Below are 18,333 nucleotides of genomic sequence, written 5' to 3'. Positions count from 1 at the left end.
AAGAAGTCTGTCTTTGAAAATATTACTTTAGAAAAGGACCACCAGTGGGTGAGCCAATTGCCTTCACCTGACCTGAGAGTGCAAGAGTGGTGAAAGTCTTTTGCACGGAAGGCGGGCCCGTTGCATGCACTGTTGAGGGGGGGCAATGGGAGCATGAGGACTGTGGGATATAAACACCATGTTAATCATGTGGACTGGTTAATTGCGGCACTGGACAATTGGGGAGGAATCCTTTTTATACAGGGTGTGTTGTGGCGTGAATGGGCCAGCATCAAGTCTCCTTTGGTTGTGAGTGTGTGTTTTTGTTTGTTTGCTGAGGTCTACAGAGCTGGAGACGGCGTCTTAGAGGAACCGGTATTGGAGCGAACGAGAGAGAGATGCGAGACTCTACCAACTAAAGGAAAGTAAACAATACCTGCTACTTTGCGTGAATGGGCCAGCTTCTAGTGCGACTGTACGACCTACTACATCACCTACAGTATGAAGGCCCTGCACAACAGTGTGAACCTGGATGGAACAAGTCCTATGTACTGGTGTGAACCTGAATGGAGCAATCTGTTCGACTCAACTTTTTTTCTGGTACTAAACTTCCTTCTTCCTTCTCTTTTCCTTTGGTACTCTGGCACTCCCTTGATGCCTGTTCCAGGAAGATAGTCCTAACACCTACACAATAAAGCCTGAAGGCTTCCAAGTATTTCTGAATACAATACATTTCTATGCTTACGTCTGTTTTTTTTTTTTTTTAGGTAGGTAGCGCATTTTTCCATATTGCAACCTATTTATTGCCTTAGTGAGACTGAGATCAATAAGGGTGGGATAATAGGACTAGATGATAACCCTAAAATCATTATATGTTTTTGAATAGTTTGTTTTCCTGACCATGAAGCCATAATCATTTAAGGTCCTTCAAATATTATGTACTCTGAGCTCTGATTACTGCCATTTTACATGAAAAGTGATATCTGAAGTATTACAGTTCATTACATGAAACACAGTAAAACTGGGGGATTCTTGGGTGTCATGTGAAAAAAGCAACACTTACTCCAATAATGTCCGAATGACTGAATAAAAATTCTATGGATTTTTTGTCTCAATATTTATTGTTGATCATATCATATTGTCTTATTACAATGTCCTTGAAGATAGTACCATAATTTATTGATATCAGTGAAGAATACATTTGTTTACTTCTTTCCTCATTTAAGGGCCGGTCACACCAAGAATGATAACCCAACTTTGAGCGATACTTATTTTATCGTTATAGTTATCCTTCTTGGTGTGAACTGCCCTTTACAATATTAATGTTCTACAAACTGCATATTAATCAATATGATCAGTTTACAATCCTGTTCCCACTTCCATTTACAAAACATCAATAAATAAAAATTCAAAATATATACTCTAAAACCCGAAGAAGTGATTTTGGCCTTACACTGTATTATTCATGCCAGACATATACATTTTACTCCACTACTCCACAATTTATTAAAGGTTTATCTATTTAAAAATGTATTTATTTTAAAATCAGCATTTAGCAGCACTGTTTTGGAATGATTGGTGCTGTGTGATATGGTGCAATGAAATATGATAGAATGATTGCATTTGTATATCTTTTGTCTACTGTATCTGGTTCATCCACAGAGTAGCAAAGAGGGACGACAGGACCAGAAGGAGGGAGAAGAGGCATGAGGGGGGAGAAGAGGAGTGATCCTCGGTCACGGTTGTGTACACGTGTCGGCCATTTAGTGGCTGTACAGGCCGGAATACGTTATTCAACCCAGGCATTTTGGAAAACTTCTTTATCTGAGAGAGAGAGAGAGAGAGAGAGAGAGAGAGATGTAAATGATGAGATGCAGTAGAGGAGTAGAGCAGTAGAGGAGTGGTAATCTGGGAGAATCCGGAGAATTCCCAGTTGGCCGGTAATGTTTTGAGGCCATGCTGGTTACTGTGTGAGTTTAAGAGCATGGTATGAGATATGCATGAGAAGATGGGTACAGACTACTGTAGATTTTAGATGAGTGGCTGAAAAACATGTTTGAAGTAGCCCCCCCCCACTCTATTAAGAGTGTCCCAGTCTGCCCCCATGTGTGTGTGTGTGTGTGTGCCTGTGTGTGTTTGTACGGGTGGACACACATGTGTCTACATGTGCTGGTGAATACAAGTGTGTGCATGTGCATGTGTGTGCATGTGCGGGAGGAAGTGTGTGTGTGTGTGTGTGTGTGTGTGTGTGCGCGCGCGCATGAGGCTGTGCATTCCAGACCACATATTCCACACACCTGTCCTGTTCTGCACAGACACTCAGCCTAATCTATCTCACTCTGCCATTCTTCAAATTATAGGGTAAACCTAATAAAATATACATAAAATACAGCTTTGACTGTGACCCCACTCAGCAGGGACAATGTCTCAAGCTAATGCATAACTGTGCTTCTTTTGTCTGCAAATGTACCCTCAGTAGTAAATCCCCCTTGGAACTCAAAATGTCAGTCATAAAGGTCTTCTAATCCTGACTGATCTTAGAATGTATGTAAAATCACAATGAGTCACTCATTTGATGGAGGCGATACTGTGTTGCCTGCGTGTTGACGCAAACGAGTGCTGGTAAGCATGTGAGATCAGAGGTATGATCAATACCCACATGTAGCTAGAGACAGGGTGGGGGGGGGGGAGAGCAAAAGGACACCCTGTACCCCAGTAAGAAAGACAAAGCAAAAAGAAAGTGGAATAAAGGAAGAAAGATCATGTGTGGAGTGTCCAAATCTGTAAAACTGACAGACCTGCACTAGTTTCTCCTTAAAACCATTCTACCTGTAAAACTGACAGACCTGCACTACTTGCTCCTTAAAACTAGCCTAGAAATCTAGACGCGCCCCTAGCTGCCAGGGCTAGTCTAGCAACTCTCCGTTGGCTTATGGGCTCTAGAAATCGAAACTCAATCAGGCCAATGAAATCGTGTATAGAGTCGGTAGGTGGGCTTAACATAATGATTGATGGCAGAGTTGCAACGGTTTGGCTTGAATTCCCTGCTACTTGAAAACAAACTAGATGTACCGCAGAGCCGTACAAAATATGACCGCCGCCCAGTCCAGCACATTTTTTCCACAAAAATATATCACGCTGAAAGGCCTATATGATTCTAACTGTCTCACTAAATTGCATTATCCACACTCAATTCTCACTGGTATCTGCTAGACAACAAGTACCAAAACATGATTAGTGCATAGATTTCACATGTAAAATTCATTTTATACAACCCCACCTCCATCTTGCCTGTTCATAATTCTGAGAAATTCTTGAATTGTGTGCATGTGTGCATGTACATGTTTATGTTATGTGTGTGGGTGTGTGTGTATGTGTGTGTGTGTGTGTGTGTGTGTGTGTGTGTGTGTGCGTGCTTGTGTGTGTGCCTGCGTATGTGCCTGTGCATGCAAGCGTACATATGTCTACTGTGTGAGTATGTGTCATACGTATGATTACTGTAAATGTATGTGTGTGTGTGTGTGTATCTGTTTGTGCACATGTGTGCACATGAAATGTGTTAACATGACCCCTGGAGGCCAACATAAACAAAAAAATGGTCATCCTAGGCCCTACAGTTCTCAAGATATTCACATAGAACTGTGTCTGCCCTATCCTCCTTTCGGGGGGTCCAGTCCAGCGGGGGGGCTACAGATCAAAACGAAAAACGACGGTTCCATGCTATCCATGTGGGGTTACATGCCCACCAAGTTTCGTGTACCCCGGTCTTTCAGTGTCCCGGGAATCATTGACGGAAATTTGGGCATGCGAAAAAGAAAAAAAAAAAAAAAAAAAAAAAAAAATTCTGACTAAACCATACATGGGCAACATACGGCCCGCGGGCCACATCCGGCCCGTGGGCTTTCCCTGACCAGCCCGCGTAAGGTCCGTGAAAGAACAATAGTCAAGAGCCTAGCATTGAGATAATGCATGCAAATCAATATCAGTATCAATATATATTTTCCTTTGTCTCCCTCACATTTTCATCTGTTCTTACGACTAGTAAACAAAACCATATGATTTACTTAATGTTATACAAGAACAGAATAGAATTGAACAGAATTGAGTTCAGACTTGAGTTCGGTATTTTGAGTCCGGCCCTCCTCAACAGTCCCAGTTTGTCATGTGGCCCCTTGGGGAAATTAGTTGCCCACCCCTGGACTAAACCTATATGACGGTATATGACGCTTCGCTGCGCGGCGGTCATAATAAGATGGATGTTGCTGTTGGCGAACAATGTGACACGAGTTAAGCTTTTATTAAGTTGGCAAACGTTTGAACTAGCCAACTAGCTCCGCTGGTGGGAAACGCATGGGACTCCTAGCGCTGCCGCTGTCCTATTGCGTGCAGAGGGAATTTGAAAGACAACTGATTATCCCGCCCCTCGGACTGAGCACTGCGAACTGTGAGTGCCCAGACCCTACATTTTAATGTGGGTCTGGCTCGTCAGGCTACCTTAAAACCATTCCAACCATTCGAAACATCTCTATGTTAGGTCTTTTTTCAGCCACCAGATATATTATTACTGATTCTAAGGAGTTTTCTGGCAAGCAATTACCCTACTTGTCAATGTCCACATCCTGTTACAAAACACCAACAGGGTCACAGCTAGGTTGTCTTATCTGATGAGAAGTTTAAAAACAAAGAAACAAAAGAAAAAAAACAGAGTAGGACATGCCACCTGATAGCGTGACACCCCACATGTGAGCAGAGAGTGAGCCAGAGAATGAGGAAGGAGGGAGCGTGTGGCGCGTGGCAGCGTGGTGTGTGGCACGAGGGAAGCCCGTCAATAAAGAGGCTTTGTGACTGATCTGGCCATGTGAAATGTTTTCAGTTCATTCCTTTTTTATTCGGAAAATCTTGACGGAGTCTGATATTACAAGATTGATCATAACTACGGCAGATGATGACATTTTGTTTTTTAATTCACTTGAAGACGTAGCCTGGCGGGCCATCCTATATCATTGACATGTATAGTCTGGCATCGAATCATTCACCTCGCTTAATCCAAGGGGCGGGCAGAGAATTGTCTTTCAAACTGCCTAGGCATGCAATAGGCCAGCGCTACGACCATATCCGTATCCGGTCGGCAAAACGGCAAATACATCCTTCTTCGAAAGGAAGGACTTAAGTGCATTGTGTTGATCTACTTTCAAAGAAAAGCACAAGTCCAACTCCTCCAAAGTTGACGCCAACGCCGATTCAAACAACCGCTCTTCGTTTGCCATAGCCACCTTCCTTGTTGTTCACCGTCGCAGGATGTCGTTATCCTGTTAAGCCCGCCTTAAGACTCTCTAACGAAATAGAGCGCTGTGATTGGCCGTCATCCACGGTGTTAAGCCAATAGAAATTCCTATGGTTCGATACTAGACGTACAAGCTGAGCAAATTAATTTGCCGCCGCTAGGGTGCGTCTAGATTTCTAGGCTATTGAAGACGTTGATCTGCGTTGATCTGTACTTGATGTTTACAAGGGACGGTCTCTGCTTTTCCCAATAGCTTAAAAGAAAAATTCCAGGAAGACTGCAACAACAAGGTGGGAAACTCACCAAGGGTGTCATCTCTCTAATTTGTCATTCAAATAGAGTCCCGAAGCCATGACGTAGCGTTGCCAAGGCAGCAATTTCACTGGATCTAAACAAATCAATCTAACCATTGAAATCGCCATAGCGGTGGCTTTCTTAATCTATTTCAATAATTTTACAACGTTTCTAAGACGTTAGTATATTTTTTTACACTGTAGGAATCACATACTACAACATATATTAATACCAACACGATCAAATTCGTGACTACAGAGTTTTATTTTAGCATGGGTTTCCTCCGTAAAAGAGACCTGCATGTAACTTCACAGCATGCGGTTAAAATCCTTAAATTCACCGACGTGTTTTGGCTTTATTTTTTTGGCAAAAAACGTCGCTCTTAACAGCCGCCAGTCTTTGAGAAGACGTGAAATATCCACTGGAATTTTGTTTCTTTCTATTACACCTGCCAGGGAATCCGTTATGTGGCTGTAATGTAAGCTGCTGCCTAGCAGGTAAAACACGTTTAAATGGTTATATTTATTTTTATTAGCTAGAAATGATGCCACATGTCTAAATTCAATGCTATTTATGCCACTTCGAAAGTTTGTTTAGATCCAGTGATTCTGCTGTCATGGAAACGCTACGTCACACTTCGGGACTCTATTTCTGGTGAAGCAGAAGTGATTCCATTGGGTGGCCGAAAACTACCGAAAACTAATTAACTCATTGAATGCCAAGCTGTTTTCAGAAGCTTTGTCCTAGAGTGCCAGCAATCTAGACTATTGTTGATGATTTTTGTACAGCCACAGCATATTCTGTGTTATAGCTATGAACACATACAATGGCTCGTTTAAAAGGTGAGACTTTAAGCTCTCAGTGGGTGCAAACCGTGTATTTCTACACGCCTCTGTTCCTGAGAAATCTGGTCTGTGTGACTGATTCGAAACAAAGCGGCAACCATCAAAAGCCGAGTTAAGATCAAACGTCCAGATAAAATGTCCAGATCTTGCGTTTTCATGAGTTTTCGATCGTCATATATTTAATTTCCATTCATCACAGAGTTCCCAAAATCACATATAAGGTGTGTTAGAGTGTCTAGTTTCATAATTTAAAAAAAAAGCTAAAAACGTAATATTACGTTTTCGGCACTCAACGCATGGGAAGGAAAAACGTAATATTACGTTTTTGGCACTCAATGAGTTAAGAAGCCTCACTAGTGGTTTTAAAAGCTGTGGATTACAAAGATAAGGCTTTCCTGAGCTAATATTAAAAATGGAAGTGCTTTAATGTTTATCTGCTACAAGACTATCAGCCCAAAGCTATCATCCCAAAAATGAAGTTGAAGAGCATGAAAAGCAAGACAAAATGGGGTCTCCTTACCAGGTTCTTACTGACTCTGATGGGCTCTTTGAATACGGTCCATATTACAGCCTCGTTGCAAGTGGGAGTGGTGAGGGAACCCTGGTATCGGTAGTACTTTGTAAGATCCACATCCCCAATGAGGGCCTTAAGAGATATGTCCTGGTGCAGTTCAATGGTGCTGTCTGTGGGGACATGGGAGAACAATCACAGGCTCACTTCATGAGGAACACATTACCCATCCATGCCAACATAGTCATACATAATTATAAACCAAGGAGCATACATTTCAACAGAGGTGATGCCATTTTGAATAATTTTGGCGTCCAAGCAAGTGAAGCTGTCCACTGCTCCGGGTTTGTGTATGTTCACTCTCACTGTGTGATGTGTGTGTGTGTGTGTTCATGTAAATGCAGAAAGAATCTCCTCTAGATCAATGATAGTATCTATCTATCTATCCACAGAAACTCAAATACAGAAACACACACAGACATAAGTACACCCCAATGCTAAGGTTACACATCCCTAATATACACACCCAAACACACACTGTAACATCAGGAGAGGTTGTTCCTTCAAACGCATTCCTAACGTAGTGTGGGAAAGCTGAGAAACTAATCATTAAATGGGTTTAAACAGAAATTTGATCTTTATTTGTCCAGAAAATGCCATGCTGAAGCGTTCCGTTTGCGACGTGTAAAATCCATTTGAAAAGACTGGTCTATTTTTTTCTAACGTACGCGCCGCTATCACGTCTGGTGTAGCTACTTCCATTGATAATAGTGGCAGCTAATTGTTGCCGCAGACGCTACGCAAACGGAGCGCTTCAGTTACGCGCCTGGTGTAGCTCATACCTTAATGATTCAAAGGTATTTAATCCATAAAGTAAACTTCCCTCATCACTGCCTAGGTGTTTTCCAATAGTTTAACCAGTTCATTATTTTCTTCCTGCAAACACCCACACCCTACACTGACTATACAATAGCTCACTTAATCATCATAGTCATCATAGTAATACATTGTCCACTCTGTAGTATGCTCACTTGGTAACCTGCTTTTCTTGAGATACAGAGGCTCTGGATTAGAAGCTTGCCTTGCTCAGGTAGTTTCGATATTTGAATCTCATTTCTCAAAGAAGCTTCCTCTTGCTTGTAGCTATATTTTGACATTTAAATGATATTGCACAAGGTTGTGCACAGACACACAGAGTCACACACACAAACAGACACACACAGACACACACACACACACACCTTTGTTCTGGATCATTGCAAGGTGGTCTGTAAAATTTTTCCAGATCGCTGGATTGTCTTCATCATCAGTTTCCTGAAAGGATTGTGAAGGAGAAAGAATGATTAAATGACGGAATGCAGGACCTGACAGATTTCTCCATTATCTTAGGTAGACTTGGGAACTAAGTGATACCCAAATAATTGTTCAGAGCACTTTTACTGAATGTAATCAGGTGTAATATCATACTACGCATATCATAACGATCAATAATGATTCCAGTGTACGGACAGTCAGGTTTACTAGCAGCAATAGATAATTACTCTAGATACTTCACATACAGAGACATACTTGATTACATTACTCAACTTATGGCAGTACACTGTAGCTCAGAGTAAAATGGGACCAGCATGAATACGATCTGACCTACAAATAGCAAAGCATCCTGACCTACAGTACCATGAAGGGGACAGACTTGTCCATGGTCAAACCCATCTTTCATATACCGATCTCTCTTAGAGCCTTCCAGTAAAAGGCCATTACTTAAAGTTAAAGGTGATGCTTTTATCCATTCTTGAGGGGGTGAGAGGTCTACACAAGAGTTAACACTTCCTATACCACTAATGTGACTGTCTGTGAGTCTCTCAGAATCAGAACCTTGTCCCCAGGGTTCTGGAATGGTACCTGAATGAAAAAGCCCAGCACTGCGAAACCTGTTGCGTCACTTGGAGCGGCATCTGCTGATAGGTTTTCATTCCTACTCACAATGTGCATCTAATAGGAACAGACAGAGAAGGCAAGAGAGGTCTGACATTTGGGCTTAATGTTTGACAAAAGTAGTGTATGATATTGATTCAGCGTGATCATAAAGAAATACATGGTGAAGAGACATTATTGGCAAAAACTAAATTGCACAATGACAGCAATGGGAAAACATGGCAAATAGTTTAAAAACTAGTGATCCAAATTCCAGTGTGGTGCTCCCTGACCTCCATTGGGTAGACCTCGGAGTCTAGTGCATGCTCTGACCCCCCAGAACTGCTAGCAGAGCCTTGGTCCGAACTATCACTGCCATCGGACTCCGTGCTGTCTGAGTGGTTGGAGCTAGCCAAGTCGTGGGAGACATTGGAGCGCTGCGAACGCGACTGGCCAGTCAAGTCATGCGCTGAGCTGTTCCCCCAGTGGAAGTGAAACTGTAGGGTGTCGTACACGTTAGGCAGACCCCCTCCTCCTACCCTAACCATGCCTTCCTTTAGCACAGCTTTTACTAGAGAGGGGGGAGGTGAGAGAGAGAGAGAGAGAGAAAGAATGGTGTAAAGATAACAGAAATAAAAAAGAACATGGTCATATCAAAACAATCATGAGATTGAGGGAAAAAAATACTGAATAGATTTTAATGTAATGAATACACATTCAGATAGTGGTGTGAAAGGCTATTATCGACCATCTTGGAGGAAGCCCCCCCCCCCCCCCCCCTTGTTTGAAACCTAAATAAGTTTAGTAGAAGTCTTGTCTAGTTAGAGATAGTGGCGAAACCCTTGGGCGAAGCTCTCTCTCTCTTCCATGACGTGTCTGTGTGGTGTGTGTGTGTGTGTGTGTGTGTGTGTGTGCACGCGCACGCACGCACATACCAGTGTGACCATTGTTGATGAGATAGTCCATTGTGTGTTTATTAGAGAAGCCAGAGAAACTGAAGGAACCCAATTCGGGTTTGTACGTGGCATTGTGGGAGTTGATGTTAATGGGAGACTGGCTCTGCCCGTTACAGAAGGCTCCACTGATGTTAGTCCAGTGGGAAAGACCATGATCTACAGACAGACAGGCAGACAGGCAGACAGACAGACAGACAGACAGAATATTGGTAGGAAGACCCAGTACGCAAAAAGTCATGCACAATCATATGAAGAATCACATACAGATGATTATAAAAATAAATGAATGAACAAAGGCAAGGAAATGTTTTTTACATGAATATAGGCTCAAAAAAATAAATATGAACTGACGTTTGCTCACAAGAACAATGGGTGTAGAGTGTATTGTAGGGAGGTTTTGTGGTACTCACCGCATTCCTTGTAACACCATTCATGGCCTGAAATGGAATATTTGACATGGGTGTGAAACACGAGATATTGTGATGAATAAATTACTCATGGATGATTATTACAAAGACAACGTCGCAATACAATTAGTGTGGAAGCTGATGACACCATTCATGGCCTGAAATGGAATATTTGACACAGGTGTGAAACAAAAGATATTTGTGATGAATGAATTACTCATGGATGATTATTACAAAGACAACGTCACAATACAATTAGTGTGGAAGCCAAGCTTAAGCACTGGGAAAAAAGCAAGATGACCAGGAAACTAAGAGAAAACTAGAAAATAAACACTGACTAGAATCTGATCCACCTGAAGATGATTCACAAGCAACTGAACAACTAAAGGGTCAATGAAAGTAAGTATGAGTGAGATCCGACCCCCTGCATCTGAGCATGGGTGCCTATTCTATATCATGTACATGTGTATCATGCACACTGTGGTATAAGAGAGGCCAGTCCCACCTCCACATCCAGAGGGTTTGTATGGGTAAGATATCTCCAGCTGATCAGCAGGCTACACAGGAGGAACACTTAACATTTGAAATATATTCCCATTTGTTCAGCACTATGTCCACACAAAGTCGGCTATTTTTTAAAACTGGATTTTTTCCTCCTTCATATTGTGAAATATTTCCATCCACATGGCTACCCTAAAACAGCCATTGACGTCACAATCCAAAAATTCTGTTTTCCCCTGTCCACACACAAACACCCAAACAGAGTTTTCAAAGAGTTTTTTTGATGACAGCAACTGCTGTGCTAATTTGCTATTCACAATGTGTAGTCATTCAAGACAAATGAACAGTCTTGTTGATGTTTGGAATAGCACACAGTTTTTTCTGAGTCAGTTTGTTTCCCATTTGCAGGCCCAGCACTGAGCAGGAAATTTCATGGTGTTTTAAGCCCCCAACGTTGTCTTCAAGGCAGCGCTGCCTGGAAGGCGCTAGGGTTAGGCATGGGTTAAGATTAGGGTTAGGATTAGGTGCCTTTAAGTCGACGGTGGCAGCGCCGCCTGGAAGACGACATTGGGGGCTTAAAACACCATTGAGCATGCAGGAACACCAGAGGGTGTTTTCACTCACACACACAGGGGGAGAGGGAGGCAGCTAAGGGTCAGCAAAGGGAATGAAGTCATACCAGATTCAGGTGAAGTTGCGGCACCCAGGGTTGCTGAAGCGTAAACATTGCGTTCATGGAGTGACTGCTGGGGACGATACAAGTCAGAATCTCCTGTCTGCTGTGCGAATCTTAGGATCTGAGGGAGTGAGGTGGGGTGGGGTGGGGTTTACAGAGAGAGAGAGAGGGAGAGAGAGAGTGAGAGGAGTTTCTGTTTTAATTTTGTTTAAAGTTAAAGAGCTTTGAGCCATATCTGTATGCGAGTCTGTATCTGTATCATTAACTTCTCTAAATGAAACTACCACAAACTCTTCCGAATGGTTTTATCCCCAAATTAATGTGAATGTGAATGTGATGAATGTCTGTAGTGTCTGCAGTATCTCTTCTCTACAGAGATGTGGAAAATTATAGTCACAAGTCATTTACTGAGATTGAGTATCTTGGAGGTATGTTAGGAGGAAGCAAAGACAATGACTAGTTGTTTTTTTTGTTTTTTTTTCCATTTCCATTTCCATTTAACTGATGGGTGGTTGAGTTTAACTCCATTACGTTTCTAAAAGGAAGTCTCACAATACTGTAGTCATTTAGCAAGGCATGACCAGGAATATAATACTGGCAGAGATTTTACTCACGGAGGTATCACATATACAGACTATTGTGTAACATGACCTTTCACTTCAGTAAAGCCACCTGTCGCTTTATGTGAATCTTACATGACAGTTGAAATTCCTCTAAAACAAGAAACTCACCTCACATCCAGATTAGAAATCTCGCTACACCACAGGCAGTGGCATGTGATAAAACAATGTGTTGCATAGATAGCACTGCGCTGATGAAACACTAGATTGGAAGAGTTAAGAGTTTACCTTAGCTGAACACCGCAGTGTGGGGGGGGGGGCATATTGTCAGTCTTTTCATGCACGGTAGGGGTGGAACTGCAAATTCATGTTTACTCACTTGGAAAAATAAACATTTATCAACGATAGGACATACTTTGTGCATACAGCCGCTGATATCATATCTCCAGCTGACTTAATCAAATAGATAGTTCCTTTGGAATATTCATGCTTACTTATTTGGTAAAAGAAACATTTATCAACATTGTGATATAATTGGTGCATACAACCGTTGTTATCATTTTGACTGCTTACCAACTGAAACAGGTAGGCCTCACTATGTAAACACTGTCTGCATGGCTTGCCTAAGATATTGGTTTTGGCTACTCACGAATTTGTGTATTGTTAAGAACAAATACAGGGCTTTGATGTTCAAAAGTATAGCAATATAGCAAGAGAGAAAATCATAAATACACTTCACAAATGTGAACCTGTAACTTGGGAAATCAATTATAAAATTGTACCTTATCAAATCTAGCATATGCTTAACATATGCCCCCTACCCCGAAGTGCGACTTACCAGATCTTCACTGATGCGGATTGGCTGTTGAAAAACAGTCCAAACCACAGCCTCATAACATCCAGGCGTGGTCAGTGAGCCATTGTAACGGTAGTACTTGGTCAGGTCGACGTCCAGCAGTAAGTCATGAATGGAGATGTTCAGTGCGGAGAGACTTGTGTTATCACCTAAATGGGAAATAGGAGGAAAACCATTCACCAACCAAGATTACATGACTATCATACATCTAGTTCATAAGAAATTAATGTTTTTATGTTGATGATTGAACAACAGATTAAAGCAATATCATATAAGCCCATGGCTCACCCTTGTTTGGTATTTCTGACACAAAGTCGGAGAAATTCTCCCAGACTTCAGGCATTCCTGTCGCATCCCCTTCCATCACCTGTGGTCAGAGTAAATCTCATAGTTATGGGCCCTGGGATTGTACCCTCAATGGGGCCTGCACAATGAAGAAAAAAATGTTATAGTTTTCTGTTGGAGTTTCTTAAGCTTTCTTGGGCTTCTTGGTGGCTTTTTAAAGAGGATTTGGAAAGCAGAGTAATCCCCATCTGCTCTCTTTCTATGTACAGAATAAGATGAAATATTTCAAAACAGTTGAGCATTGCATTTTTCCACCACAAAATAGGCTAATAATTTCATTCATTGCCCTTAGTGACAGAGAATTCACCAGTAGGCCTACCACATTTCACCTATTTCATTTGCTGCTGTTGTCTTGTCAACAATGGCACGCAAGTCATAGTGCAATGGATGCAGTTGATGCTGTTGGAGCTACATTAGTTTGCTTTCAGTAGTGGTTAATTTGTTAGTTAATTTGTTTATTATGATTTTGCTCACATTAGTAATATGTATTTTGGTGATATTCTTTTGCTCGTTATTTGTTTAGTTAATTGTTTTGATTTATATGTGTAGTATTTTTTTCGTTAGTTTAGTAAAATATTTGGTTTAGACACCTGGGGGCAGTAGTGGACACAGGTAAAGGTGAATATAGGTAGGAAGTAGCAGGAGGCCTGTATGCACCTGGGTGGTGGGCACATGGTTTTTACCAGCGCGAGAGATGCCGTGTATTGTTTGCTGCAGCTGGAACTAAATAAACCAGCCAAAAACCCGAATCCAGCCTGGAATTGATTTTATTTCTTGCCTGCGTACATTACCTGCCCAGGGTGCCAGAAGTTGTCGTTTGATTTAAGTTTACTTTTATTTTGTTAACAAACGGCCACTACAGATGCTATGCTGTGTAATTTTCACCTACTTTGTCTACAAGCAATTGAAGCATATTTTAGCAACACTGACCCCATGTGGTACTAATATGTTACTACAACTTACATCAATAAAGAATCCCAGCACTGAGAGGCCCTCCGGATCTGCTTTGGCCTGAGTTGCGTTATAGCCTTTCTTCAGACTGACAATATGCATCTGAGAAGACACAAACACACACATACATGCGTGCGCGTGAAAAGTCAAATAACAGAAAGTTAAAGGAACCGCATGTAAGAAATGTAATTCAATTAATCATAAAATGGCCCTGATTTGTCACTAGACATTAGGAAATCATGCTAATTTCAAATACTTATATCACTGACAACAGTAGTCCGGCCAGGATATCGTCATTTAAAAAAGTGAAGTTGCAGCCCTCAACTGATGTTGATGTTTATATATTTGTGTTTTAGCCTGATCCGCCACCCTCCACCTATAGTAATCACAAAGTCAGTAGTGTTTCGGCATCTGGGTTGCCAGCTCTGCTCTAGTTACCACATCTGCGGTGTAGCGTACACCGCTCTACAGTATTTTGAAAGTGATTTTAGTACCAGTTTTGGCCAAAATCCTGTACGGTTCCTTTAAATACGCCAATATTTGGCAAACCTCTTCTGCCTCATACACTCGCACACACACACTATAATAATTGAAATGTAAGCCTCCTCTCTGACCTCCATGGGGTATCTGTGGCCATCGATGGAGTGCTCCGACCCAGGAAAGTGCTCGAGGTCCTCCCGTCCCCAGTGGAAGTGAAACTGAATTGTGGAGTACTCGTCAGGGAGACCTCCGCCACTGACCTCCACCACACCGGCCTCCAGCTTACACTTCACTATACCAGGCAGGCAGAAAGACAGAGGGGAGTTGGCTTCAGACATGGCAATGAAGTTTGTTTGCTAATACATGGATTTCTATGGAACGTCACGAAAACATGCGTGCGCAACCAAGAGGCAGAAAGCACCACAGAACAGCATAGAGCAATGCAAAAGAGCAAAATAATAAAATGAGTTTTTGTGCTGAAAACTGCACCAATTCGAAATCACGATGGCTAGAGAATGTTAAATATGTTCAATATATGTTCAATATCCCTAACGGAATGCATGTCTTCGCCAAAAATGACAAAATACGATGTTATATTAATAATCCAAATGAAGGTCAAACTTTGAAATATAGTCTGAAATGAGATGTTATTATCATTGAGACAACAGGGGTATACAAAAAAAATCCGATTGTAGCTTACAGCAGCCGACTATTTAGGTTAAGTTTATAACGTTGTGGACAGCCACCAAGCGTCTTCTGCGGCTGCGCGCGCATCTAGTTTTGTTGGTAAACGGGAAACCCGTGTATTGTTTGGTTTGCTTGTTGTTGTTTGTATTTTTATATGACAGAGAATAGTGTACTCTTACACCTGACAAGGACTCAAGGAGCCTTTTTATCAGTGTACAGTGCTCCCCTCTGATATTTAAACAGTCAAGAGTGGTCTGGCAATCTGGACGTTATATGGAAAAGTCCAGAACGGCCGTGAATCCAACTGTCGTAGGCCTATCTGAATATGCTTCATCAGTCAAGTAGCCTAATCAGTGTCTAGCTCTCCAAATAAATGTTTCACCCATGTAGCAATTATCATTGTCATTTGAAAAAGAAAACTAGCAAAATTTCCGCCATCGCGTTTTCACGATAGGAGGCCAATGAAAAGGGTACAGTGTCACCATAATACTTGTCCACGAGCGTCACCCATTGAGAGTAAAGCGTCACCAAGGTTGCCAACTCTTGATGACAAATGTCTCATTACCTCACGCCACACATGCCTTTTTGCATGCCAACCTTCTAGTCTAACGTATCGTTCACGGGCTTCGGAAAAACCTTTCTCCGAGTGAAAACATCATCATTCCGCGTCATTTACGTCACTTAATGTGTGAGTCAGAGGTCGGAAACTGGGGCTAGATTTTGCTAACAGTTGCCCAGTTAGGGGCTCGTCATCACTTTTGTCGTCACGTTGTAGTTCGTTTGTAGTCCATGTGGCCTTTCATGTCCAACAGTTTTAATGTAAACTTGGGAATTTGCCCTTTTTATCACTTGAAAAGCTGCATATCTTTCTTTCACGAGCATCGTACACTATATTTTAAGCAAATACAGTTGTTTGTTTAGGATTAGTGAGTGTATGTTTTAACCTTTGTTGTGGCATCCGTGTTTGTCACACATTCGATGGCAAAGCACTTGAACACTTGCTGTCGGAAAAACAAAGTAGCCATGGGGGCGGTCCTTGTCATTCCGAGGTGCTCTGAATGCACCATAAGCGAATTACCCGAAAAAGGGTAAAATGTGGCAGTAAATAGAGCAAAAGCATATTGGTATCATTTGAATCATTTTATGTAGATTAATTGCAGGTGCCTACAACACCAATCCTTACAGAGAAAAAATGCAGAGCTTCGAATGAACCATGCAACGATTACTGCACAAAATCTTATGCTAGCACATTTGGATATAGCCAATATCTCCCATGCCGGTGGAAAGATACACATCAAACCTGGTATATTATTACTTACTGATTGGGTATAGGCAGAGAATGTCTAATAAGGGGAGAACCGCCAGTCTCGGGAGACTTCCGGTTTCTGAACTGGTTGCAGTTCCAGTCCTGGTTCCACATGAGGGCGCTCACGAATAAGTGCAGAATGAATGGAGGTCTATGGAGCTGTACCCCTCAAATCCACTTTTCTCGGGATATAATTTTTTGCCCAGAAATTTGAATGTTGCATGCAAAAGAGGGGGCAGAGAAAAATACACACCGCTGAGTATTATATTTTTTGAGTCACTTATTTGTTCTAAAAAGCCTTTCAAATGCGTCAATGACGTCATTCATTAGCAGAAAGCTAGTGTGTTGTGGGCAACAACCAGGGTGCGATTTGACAAAAAACAGAAGGGGTGATGTTTTTTTTTTATTATTCATAGACAAGAACATTGGACTTTTAGCCTGCATAACTAGGGAGAAAAACGCAAAGGGTAGACAGGCCCTTTTTCGGGTCCGTGGATTAGTCCACAACATGGCAAAACTTTTAATAGGGAGGGAAAGTAATCTCATCGCCATCTAGTGGTTGCGTTCCTAGAGTTTAGCAGAGGGGATGGGATTTTTTTTTAGAAAAAATATATCTCGGTGCACATTGGGATCTTAATTTAATGCCTTCCATATGTTAGGCACTGGGGTCACCTCTATTGCTTCACGTGGTCATACCTTATTTTTAAGATCAGTTGAATTGTTTTGAGTTTTTGTCGTAACATGGTGATAACAAACTACAGTTGCATGTGACGTCACAGGTTTAGGCGCTTAATCTCTAACTAATCAATACGGCAATTTGCTTAACTGGCTTACATATTTTTGTAATAACGGAAGGTGATGTAAACCGCGTGGTGATAACCTTTATGTCTGGATAACTGGTGTTGTGCTTCTACTCACATGAAGAGCTGGCAGTAAGTGTTAAGTGGCAATGCTAACCAGGCTAATAAACAAACCATGCTACGTGAGTAACGTCAAAGGGTAAAGTCACGTGGCTTTTTTGTGAGCAATTTCGATTTTTTTAAATAAGGCAAAATAGGGTCTGACATTTTCACAGTTAGAAGATTATTACTGTATAGACACTGAAAAATATTTTTGGTGGATAAGATCGCTGATTTGGCTTCACAGTATTTTTTTTAAAATAGGTCTATGGGACTTAACATTGGAGCTGCTCTTCCATAGGAACGCAACCACTTGGGGCGCTGGTTTTCACTTTCCCTCCCTATAACCCATATATGGATTTCTATTCAACGTCACGAAAACATGCGTGCGCAACTAACAGGCAGAAAGCACCATAGAACAGCATCAGTGCTCTCCATGAAAAAACCCTCCAATTAACTTAAATCAAACACTCAAAATAATTCACTAAATAGCACAACATGCTGTCAACACTCAGGGACAGGTCTGGAAAACTAGACTAAGTAAACAGTCGGCTCTGGTGACGAATTTGTGGTGGCTTTTTCGGTTTTCCTGTCGGGGCATTGTCTGCAGCATTTCGGCGCTCTTTTATCCACAATTCTGCAAATTTGTGCGCAGGAAATGATGCCACCTCTGGACCATTAACACCGATGAACAGTAGGCCATTCAAAGTGGAGACGTGCATTCTGTTTCTTTCCTCCGTGAGGATGTGGTTCATCGCGCTAAAGCCACGTTCGCACTCAGCAGTTGACACAGGGAGCGTGGAGACAGTGGTGAGCACTTTTTTCAAAGTCTCCCCTGCGACACCACCAGTGCATTTCAGTTCATGAAATTCTTTGAGGAGT

At 41.8% G+C, this 18,333-nt stretch overlaps 1 protein-coding gene across 1 annotated transcript in view; it reads right to left on the bottom strand.

Moving 5' to 3' along the window:
* Positions 1-1,072: 1,072 nt before the first annotated feature.
* The window catches only part of LOC143137862 (uncharacterized), a 28,569-nt gene continuing 11,308 nt past the window's right edge, over positions 1,073-18,333 (bottom strand). The window contains exons 5-16 of the mRNA XM_076298183.1: positions 14,694-14,851; positions 14,092-14,181; positions 13,072-13,150; positions 12,766-12,932; positions 11,371-11,488; positions 10,194-10,220; positions 9,763-9,939; positions 9,121-9,398; positions 8,816-8,905; positions 8,155-8,227; positions 6,923-7,086; positions 1,073-1,803 (exon numbers count right to left, since the gene is read on the bottom strand). Of these exons, the coding sequence (XP_076154298.1) occupies positions 1,618-1,803; positions 6,923-7,086; positions 8,155-8,227; positions 8,816-8,905; positions 9,121-9,398; positions 9,763-9,939; positions 10,194-10,220; positions 11,371-11,488; positions 12,766-12,932; positions 13,072-13,150; positions 14,092-14,181; positions 14,694-14,851 (1,607 nt within the window). The 3' untranslated portion in view covers positions 1,073-1,617. The remainder of the gene's footprint in view (positions 1,804-6,922; positions 7,087-8,154; positions 8,228-8,815; positions 8,906-9,120; positions 9,399-9,762; positions 9,940-10,193; positions 10,221-11,370; positions 11,489-12,765; positions 12,933-13,071; positions 13,151-14,091; positions 14,182-14,693; positions 14,852-18,333) is intronic.

Source organism: Alosa pseudoharengus, unplaced genomic scaffold (genome assembly GCF_046254945.1).
Source record: "Alosa pseudoharengus isolate Yale_2024_CS ecotype anadromous, Long Island Sound unplaced genomic scaffold, YU_APseudo_1.1 YU_APseudo_1.1_scf_21, whole genome shotgun sequence".
In the NCBI taxonomy this organism is placed as follows: Eukaryota; Metazoa; Chordata; class Actinopteri; order Clupeiformes; family Clupeidae; genus Alosa; species Alosa pseudoharengus.
Note: the sequence above shows the minus strand (reverse complement) of the source record. Positions and strands in the feature narration are given on the sequence as shown.